The sequence below is a fragment of the Penaeus monodon genome, chromosome 18, assembly GCF_015228065.2.
Source record: "Penaeus monodon isolate SGIC_2016 chromosome 18, NSTDA_Pmon_1, whole genome shotgun sequence".
Lineage (NCBI taxonomy): Eukaryota > Metazoa > Arthropoda > Malacostraca > Decapoda > Penaeidae > Penaeus > Penaeus monodon.
Genome location: NC_051403.1, coordinates 14,910,147 through 14,920,146, shown reverse-complemented (window position 1 = coordinate 14,920,146; position 10,000 = coordinate 14,910,147). Strand labels below are relative to the sequence as shown.

Genomic DNA, 10,000 nt, shown 5'->3' with positions numbered 1-10,000 from the left:
GCCATTAGGAGTAGTAATAGTGTTGTTTTTATCATTATCATTATCATTACTATTATCCTTATCATTATTATTACTATTATTATCATCATTACCATTATAACTATTTTCATTGTAATTTTTTTTTCTGACTGTACATAGATAAGACAAGGGAATCAAAACACATGTTATACCTGTCGATTTGGTCTATCCTTGAAATGAAAGCGAAAAAAATAAAATATTGTTTTTCGTAAACAGACAGACATAAGAGAAATGAATGAGAATGAATAACTCCAAAAGGCAAGATAAGTAATTAGTGTATATATTTAATACCATTAGAAATCACCTAAAAATAAATAAATAAACAAAAAAGAATAATAAAAAAGACCTTATTTTCAAACAGGTGACACACGAAACATTTATCATGCACAAACAAACGCATATCTACACATAAACCAACATCATGGTCATGCATATAATCATGCATTCCAACTTGCATAGCTATGTTTTCCCGGGGAAGCCCACAGTTGTATTTTATTACTAATATTTTATTTCATGACGAAAGGCGTGAAATATTGTTTCTCGTATGTTTGTGTGTACATGACAGAGACAGATTGAGTCCGCGCGTGCGTGTGTGTGTGTGTGTGTGTGTGTGTGTGTGTGTGTGTGTGTGTGTGTGTGTGTGTGTGTGTGTGTGTGTGTGTGTGTGTGTGTGTGTGTGTGTGTGTGTTTGTGTTTGTGTGTGCACAGTATATACCGTACATGCGGGTGTATAGGTCGACAGTTGAAGCCTAAAAATATCTCTCCAAAACCAGGGGTCGACTTGTACACCGAAAACAAAAAGTGAACCTTTACCACTCACGGGTAAACAAGTGAAACGGCCTGCCTGACACTCGCTGTACACCATTTCCCATAACTACTCTCGCAGCCTACCGAAGCCATTTCCTATTTGGCACGTCGATTTAACGTAGATGTTATAATAATATCATTGACGTAACTCATACGGTAGATTTACAGGATGGTTTACACAGTGCTGCAGAAATTCATTTGCGACTAAAATGTTTTTGAGATTTAGTGTTTTAGAATTACTCATGAGATAGCGTAGTTGTTCTTGTTGTTTTTCTCCGTAAAAGAGCTGGAGAAATGGAGTTACTTTAATTTTGGGAATCGTCTTATCCGGTGAATATAAGCCTAAACCGGAATTACATTTTAGAATCCTAGGGGTCGACTTGCACGCCGATATATATGTGTGTGTGTGTGTGTGTGTGTGTGTGTGTGTGTGTGTGTGTGTGTGTGTGTGTGTGTGTGTGTGTGTGTGTGTGTGTGTGTGTGCGCGTGCGGTGTGTGTGTGAATACATATATATACATATACATACAAACATTACACACACACACACACACATACACACACACACACACAATATATATATATATATATATATATATATATATATATATATATATATACAAATATATATATAAATATATGTGTGTGCATATATATTTATATTCATATACACAAAGATATATATGTGTGTGTGTATGTGTGTGTGTGTGTGTGTGTGTGTGTGTGTGTGTGTGTGTGTGTGTGTGTGTGTGTGTGTGTGTGTGTGTGTGTGTGTGTGTGTGTGTGTGTGTGTGTCTAAGTGTGTATATATGTATATGTATATATATACATACATATATTTGTATACATACATATATATAACATTTATACACAGACAAATGCATAAGAGCATCTATCTCCACCTACGTGTGAATGTATATGAATCGTTCACCCGATAATGAAACCAGTGTGTTAGACAAGGGGGGGGGGGGCGTCCAGCCGGGCCCGCCCCAGTCCCCTCAAAGGTAGGCAACTGTGGCCTTATTTGATGTCGACTTCCTCCAACTGTTCAAGGCGAATATACACAAGACGGCAGCGGAGGCCTGTGTTGACCAACATTGGCTCTGCCTTTCATGAAAGACCCTTTGTCTGCGAATGTAGGGGGTTGGGAAGGGGAGAGGGGGAGGGAGAAGGGGAGGTTGTTCGCTAGTTGTTGTTGTCGTTGTGTATGTGTTGCAGTGTGTGTTATTATTGTTATTATTATTATTGATGTTGTTGTTGCTGTTGTTGTTGTTGTTGTTGTTGTTGTTTTGTTGTTGTTGTTATTTTTCTTATCACTGTCATCATACTTTCATTATTGTCACTGCCATTAGTATTATTACTAATACCATTATCATTATTAACACCAATATCGATGCCATTATCATTATCAATACTAACAGTATTACTCCCATTTTCCTAACATTATACATATTGCTATCGGATAAGTAACTGCATGAGCAATCAGGAATGAATGGACAAATAATCCGGTAAATATAGACAAAATGCTAAATCAAATTAACTGACAAAATAACATACGACAAGACAACACATTGGAATATGATGGAAAGATTTGATGATATAAAAATTGTATATCATCAAATGTGTAAATAAGTGTAAAAAGATAATATGTGAATAAATTGAATGAACTGATAAGCTGATGAAATGATAAGCGTACACATACTTAACTTAGTCAAGTAGGAAATTAATATACGAATGAATACAGAAATGTTGAAATATATAAATAAACAGAACTGTGCAGAAATATAAATATCAAAAGATCATACACACAGAGACGATACGAAAGAGGAATATAACAAGAATAATAACATAATAATTTAAAATAATATCAGATATTAACATAACCACAGACTCATCTAGAATCCAGAAATGGAAGTTGTGGAAATGTATAATGCATGTGGGAAAAAAATGTTAATCTCATGCCTTTAAGACTCATTAAACACTACAGGGAATCTATGTATAACATGACTGGAGAATTAAACATGTGAAAATATTCTAATGGTATTTTCTTCTGCTTTGATAACGAGAAGGGGATTAGAGACATCCCGACGCATGGAAAATATCATCTGCAATTCACGTAGATGGAATCCAACATTTCTCACCCCCAAGATTAACGTTTGTGGTTCCCAAAGATAGAGACTAAATTTTGTAGCCCCTTTGTAGATGGATACTTAAAATCTGTAATCTCCTCAGATGTAAACCAACAATTGTAATCCCCCTAGATGGAACCTAATACAATCACCCCACTCCATAACAATCATTATAACTAAGGCTGGATACTGTTCCAAGCAGGATAAGTCGGTACAGTAGTGTGACGCACAATATTCCAATACGGCAGACCACTTCTCCTGAAGGGCGCTTATCAACTGGCTAACTTGTATAATAGGACTTATGAGTCCATGTTGATCCTGGGCTGTAATGTGACCTTACTGAAGGCACTGCTGTGTTAAAATGTTGTTGTTGTTGTTTCTTTTGGCAGAAGAGCAATGCTTTGTCTTTTTTTTTACGAAAAAATATCGTTCTTGAGTGACGCAATGAATAGCAAAATTTTTCTTACCGTTTCCAAATCTGCTTATCTTTAACCATATTCGTTAGTTGTTTCTCTCTGCGTCGATTAACCATAAATGTACATTTATGCTCTTATTTTTATATCTCCTATCTATCCACTATCTGTTTATTAATCTATATAATTATTTTTTCCACTTATCTATCTATCTATACTATCTATCTATCTGTCTATCCTTACTTACGCACTTACGTGTGTACGTATGTATGTATGTATGTATGCATTCATATACATAGCATTCTCCCTTTCATTTTCACGGCATCGATCTTCCTGCATTCATATGCATCCCTGTTCAGTCTCTCTACGCGGAATGCATTTCCTTACTTGGAAAAATAAAAATGATAAACGCACACTATCGATCAGCTTTGAAAAGGTAGTCCATTTCTATTTCTAAAAGCTAGCTATCTAGCTTTATATCTATTTATCTCTTTATCTATCTTTCTATCTATCTATATATACATACATATATAAACATATATATATATATATATATATATATATATATATATATATATATATATATATATATGTGTGTGTGTGTGTGTGTGTGTGTGTGTGTGTGTGTGTGTGTGTGTGTGTGTGTGTGTGTGTGTGTGTGTGTTTGTTTGTGTATATATATATATATATATATATATATATATATATATATATATATATATATATATATATATATATATATACTAATATATACACACATGCATTCATACATATGCTTACATAAAAAGCAGCATATTGGATCTCCTTCTCTTCGCCCTCCCCGCTCTCCTTTCATCCTCGTCGCAGCCTTTCCGAGGCCGACGAACCGTAGCCTCCTTCCGCTTCGGCGTCGCAATAAAGAAGCTCCTGACGCTTGATTTCTGAACTTCCGTGTAGCCGCCTGGGTTGCTTAGTGTTTACCGCAGTTTCGCTTTTATTTTGGTTTCGTTGTTGGTGATGCTGTTGTTGTTGTTGGATTTGTTGTTGTTGTTGTTGTTACTGTTGTTTTTTTTCCTCGTTCGATCCCTCCGTATTTTTCCTTTCGCTTTGCTTATCATTTATCGACTTATCAGAATATACATTGCTATTGTTTTCCTTTTTTTTCGCGTTTATGTTTTTTTTTTCTTTCCTCCTTTCATTTTCTTTCATTTATAAAGTATTCCTCGTTCTCTCTCCCTATTTTCTGCATCAAACACCTTAACATTCCTTTCCATATTAATTTCCATTTCATTTAATCGTACGCTTTTCGTCATTCTACATCATAATTTTCATATTTTTTTCTCTCTGTTTGATCATCCGCGTTCTCTCTCTTCCCGTCTTTATCACGCGTTGCCTTTTCTCTCGCTACGCCTCATTCATCAGCTTGTAATGACCTGGGCTGTTCCCAGAGGCGGTGCTCGCCGAGGCAAAGTTTATGGCTACTTCATAATTCTCGTTTTTTATACAAAACGCCAAGAAAACGGGGAAATATTAGCAGGGTTAACTCTTTCATTTTTCCACATGCTGTAATATTTCTATTTAGTTTCACCGAGCATGGAATTCTTGGTAGATCATGGAGGTTCGGGAAAAATGTTTGTATGCTGTCGAAGATTTTTGCTTGATGTAGTGATAATTGTGAATATATTTCTTACCTTTATTTTTTATGTGCGTTTATCTTTTCTTTTAATATTTTCGAAAGTATTTATTTATTCATTTTTTTCAATATAACTAGATTTCGTGTAACATAAAGTTTTATTTCATTTTCTTGCTAACTGGGCTTTCGTTATTTCTCATTTTAGTTCAGAGAAGATGGACAGCTCGCTTAAAAAACAAAAAGAAGAAGAAGAAAAAAACTTTGAGTGAAAAAGCAAGAATTTCCAAACCAAATCATGTTGTAATGGAATGCCAACTGTAAGAAACTGTAAGATAATATATTCAATAAAGTTTGCTTTTAAAACTCGCGCAGAGGGAAATAAAAACTGCTTTGTCCTCTCACAGTATATATCTGTATAAGTGAATATGCAAATGATTCTTCAGTCCGGCGTATACATTAACATATAACGTGATAATTAGTGTGAGAAAGCTTGTCCTGTTGTGGCTTCGCGAATGAGGCTCCTTGATGGGAACTGAGGATGATATTTGATTCTCTCTCTCTCTCTCTCTCTCTCTCTCTCTCTCTCTCTCTCTCTCTTCTCTCTCTCTCTCTCTCTCTCTTCTCTTTTTCTCTGCTTTCTCTCTCTCTCTCTCTCTCTCTCTCTCTCTCTCTCTCTCTCTCTCTCTCTCTCTTTCTCTCTCTCGCTCGCTCTCTCGCTCTTTCATTATCTCTACCTTTGTCTCTTCTATCACTATCTCTATTTTTCCCCCATCTTGCATTCTCGAAAAAAAATGCAATAAAACTTGAAAAGGGCGTGAATCCCCCTTCTCCAGGTAATGCGATATCCAAACCCTTAAATAGATTATCAGATCCCACTTACCCTGATTAGTGGTGAGAGAACCAGGTGCATTTTGCTTCAGAGTAGATTCATCCTGTCAACGAGACATATTTGAAACATACTAAGATTTCAAATAAGCATATGCGCTGCTCCAACTCGCTTGTATTGAATTAATATAATTAGAAGGTATTCTCAAAATGGATGATGATTTATGCATATGTTCTTGGAAATTACATTTCATTTGGTTATCTTCTTAAACTGAAGATTAATGCTCCGAAGATGATCAGTGCCTTTAAAGCTGTTATATCTGCCGGCATACAAATGCATAATGTATGTGTTCATTTAGTTTTATATTTTGTTCAGCGCTCGTGGAAAATCATTTCAAGGAGATGTAATGACAGAGTTGCGTGCACGCTATTGTTTCCTTAATAAAATAATTACTAGTTTTTTCTTCTTCTCCTATGGGTTCCTCCTGTTCACCATTATCTCCATTATCATTATTGTTATCAACATTTTCGCTATCATCATCCTCCCTCTCCCTCCCTCCCTTATTCCCTCTCTGCCTCCACCTCTCCTCCTCCTCTTTACACTCTTCTTCCTCCTCCTTTTTCTCCTCCTCCTCCTTCTCCTTTTCCTTCTTCTTCTCCTCCTCTTCCTCTTTCTTCTCCTCCTCCTCCACCTTCTTCTTCTCCTCCTCCTCCTCCTCCTCCTCCACCTCCACCTCCACCTCCACCTCCACCTCCACCTCCTCCACCTCCACCTCCACCTTCTCCTCCTCTTCCACCTCCAGCTCTTCCTCCACCTCTACCTCCACCTCCTCCATCTCCTTCCTACCTTCCCTCCCCTCCCACTCCACATGTTCCTTTTTTTTCTTTTCTTTTTACACCTAAAAACATGTTTATTTCCTGCCAGCATAAACAGATGATTTTTTTTGCACAAAGAAGGTAAATAGCGGAGAATTACGCGCGCGCGTTGAATTAAGAGAGACCGTGTTCATATATTTGCTTGAACGTGAATTAATGGACACGAAACACAAGAAATGGTAAATGGGAAATATTAATCAGATTTCATGGTCGTGTGGAGTCTTTGTTAACGTTTTAGAAATAAAGAAACGAGAAAAAATATATATATATGAAGAAGGTGGTTAAGAAAATAAAAGTTGAAATCAAAGATGTTTCAGAAAGATTTTCCGTTCAGGTCTTTTTTCTTCTTCTTTTTTTTTTTATCTAGGTATGTTTGCATATGTATGCATATATGTATGTATGCATGTATGTATGTATGTATGTATGTATGTATGTATGTATGTATGTATGTATGTATGTATGTATGTATGTATGTATGTATGCACATATGTATAAAAAAAAACTCCCTCCCTCTGTGAATATGTATTCCGGCGTGTGTGTATGTACGTTTCTGTAAATGCCAGGTAAATGTATGTATATACGCGTGTCTATGAAATCTGGAACACGGTTTAACTAAGGAGGAGACACATGACTAGGCAAGTGCTACCTCATCTGCGTCACAACGTAGGCGGTTCAGGCGATGCGTCTGGTGCTGGAATATCAAGCCTTGTATGCTCTGCCTGTCGCTCTCTGTGTAGAGTTTGGGACATATATACATACATGATGAGATGAGTGTATGGGTATAAAAAAAAAAAAAAAAAAAAAAAAAAAAAAATATATATATATATATATATATATATATATATATATATATATATATATATATATATATATATATATATATATATATATATATAAAACGTTCGTTATGTTCACTTGTATTCCAACTTCTAAATCTTTCTTTTATCTCTCTCTCTCGCCAAGGCTTCGAACGCAACGTCCCAGGCTACCCCCGCTACGCCTACGCAGGAGAACCGAGCCTTGGCGAACACCACCTGGTCATCAAAGGAGTAACTCTTCAAGACGACGGCGAATACCAGTGCCAAGTGGGGCCCACGACCAAGTCGGCACCCATATGGGCCGCGGCGAATGTCACTGTCATGGGTGAGTGTGGTGGGATAACTGGGGGGGGGTTCTTTTTAATTCTTCTTGTTTTGATTTTTTTTTCTTGTGGTAGTAGAAGTAGTAGCAGGAGGAGGAGGAAGAATAAGAGTAGGTGTAGTAGTAGTAGTAGTAATAGTAGTAGCTGTAGGCGTAGTAGTCGTAGTAGTAGTAGTAGTAGTAGTAGTAGTAGTAGTAATAGTAGCAGTAGTAATAGTAGTAGTAGAAGGAGAAGGAGGATGAGGAGGCGGTGTTGCAATAATAGTAGTAACAGTAATTACATTCCTGCTACGGTTACTGACAATGGTAACGATCATTATCAACTATCGTTGCCGTTATTACTATAATTACCATTACAATAATCACAATCACCATAATCTCACGACCACCACACGATACATATTTGAGAAAAAAAAGAGGTTGTGGATATCGCAGCATAAAATAATGAGAAGGATATACACTGTAATCACCAATCTGCAGTTCAGCAACATCTACAGTGAAAACAACTAACTCAAATTCAATCACGACTCTCACTGTTGTTGTTGTTTTTCTTGCTTTGATATTATTATCTTGTTCTAGTTTTGTAAATGCTTTTGTTATTGTCTTTGTTTTTAATGTTTTGTTGTTATTTTGTCATTGTAATTCTTGTAATGATATTTATTCTGTTGCTGATATACTGCTAGATTTTATGTTACGTAACTTCATTTATCAAATGGGTGGTTGGTTATATTAGTACCTTTTGATTACTGTTTTACGTAATCTACTTAGTGTTATCTTAGAACCTCTTGATAATTCTGTTACGTAACCCTACCTCCAAACGAGTGAGAGATGTGATAAAACTTTTATACATTTTCACTATGCAAATTAGTTTGTTTGTTTGTTGGTTTGTTTTTTGAGTACGCAGTCCTAAATTCCAGTGAGGTGAACGTCGTGGTTGACCATTATTTTTGTTTGATTTTAGATATTTCTAAACTAAAAATTGGTGATTTCACTGAAAGACCTTTTAATCAATTACATGCAATCCCACAACCGTTTGTGATGTTTTCTCAGATGTGTATCTTGTACGTTATTCCGGCGACTGTAGTTATAGTTAACAATAGTCATTACCATTATCAGTAGCTGTAGCAGGAGTTTTAATACTACTACTGCTACTAATACTAATACTGATGCTAATGACGATAATAATGATGATAATGATAGTGCTGCCGTTACTACTACTATTGATATTACTGCTACTGCTATAATCATGATTGTAATAAACATAATACTTGCTACTATCAATACTATTATCGCTACTACGATTCTTATCATTACTACCACCATTATAGTAATGAACTACGGCTATCATTTATATTGATACTCTTACTGTTTCCATTATTGCAATTAGAATCACATTTACATATTGTACAAACCGAAGTCATCCCGAGATAAATTTAGTAACGATACTATTTTCATCACACTAATGAATGTTGAAAATCTTATACGTTCCCTTAGGTGTTCAAAGCTTAATCGAAGTCTGATTGGTATCCCCTTTCTTATTAATATATTGCGTTGCTATATCGTTTTTTTATCATTCACGTTTCTCGCGCTAAATTATTCATTTAATCTGTGTATTTCTGTGCCACTGAGAGTTTTTTTTTTTTTTCTTTTTTTAATTCCAATAATTTTCTCACCTGTGGAGCACAGCTTTTAGTCATATGCAGTTAATCACATACAGTTAGCAAGAGTATATAAAGCTCGTTCTTCTTCACTCTCTCTCCCTCCTTCCCTCTTTCTCTCTCTCTATCCATCTATTTATCTTTATTCATGTCTCTCTTTCTCCATTTCTCGAATCATTCTGATACTTCTCTCACTCGCAATTACCATTTCATCAACGTGTTTCTATTTCTGTCCTTACACTGTACATTACTAACAACGCGTATTTCTCACATTATTCAAAGTGAAGGAAAATAAATAAGAATTTTATCCTCCATCTTTTCCTCTTGTTTTAGCTCCCCCCCCCCCTCCCTCCATCCCTCCCTCCGATTTTTTCTCTCCATCTCTTGTTCTGTCAATTTGTTATTAATACACTCCATGTTTTTTTTGTTTTTTTATCTCGTCTCTGTACACTGAAGTATCTACGTGTGCACGCCTTCTGTGTGTGTGTGTGTGTGTGTGTGTGTGTGTGTGTGTGTATATATAT

At 35.9% G+C, this 10,000-nt stretch overlaps 1 protein-coding gene across 1 annotated transcript in view; it reads left to right on the top strand.

Moving 5' to 3' along the window:
* The first annotated feature begins 4,937 nt into the window (after positions 1 to 4,937).
* Positions 4,938 to 10,000, top strand: part of LOC119584635 (nephrin-like) — a 31,014-nt gene continuing 25,951 nt past the window's right edge. The window contains exons 1-2 of the mRNA XM_037933316.1: positions 4,938 to 4,962; positions 7,642 to 7,821. Coding sequence (XP_037789244.1) covers positions 4,938 to 4,962; positions 7,642 to 7,821 — 205 coding nt within the window. The remainder of the gene's footprint in view (positions 4,963 to 7,641; positions 7,822 to 10,000) is intronic.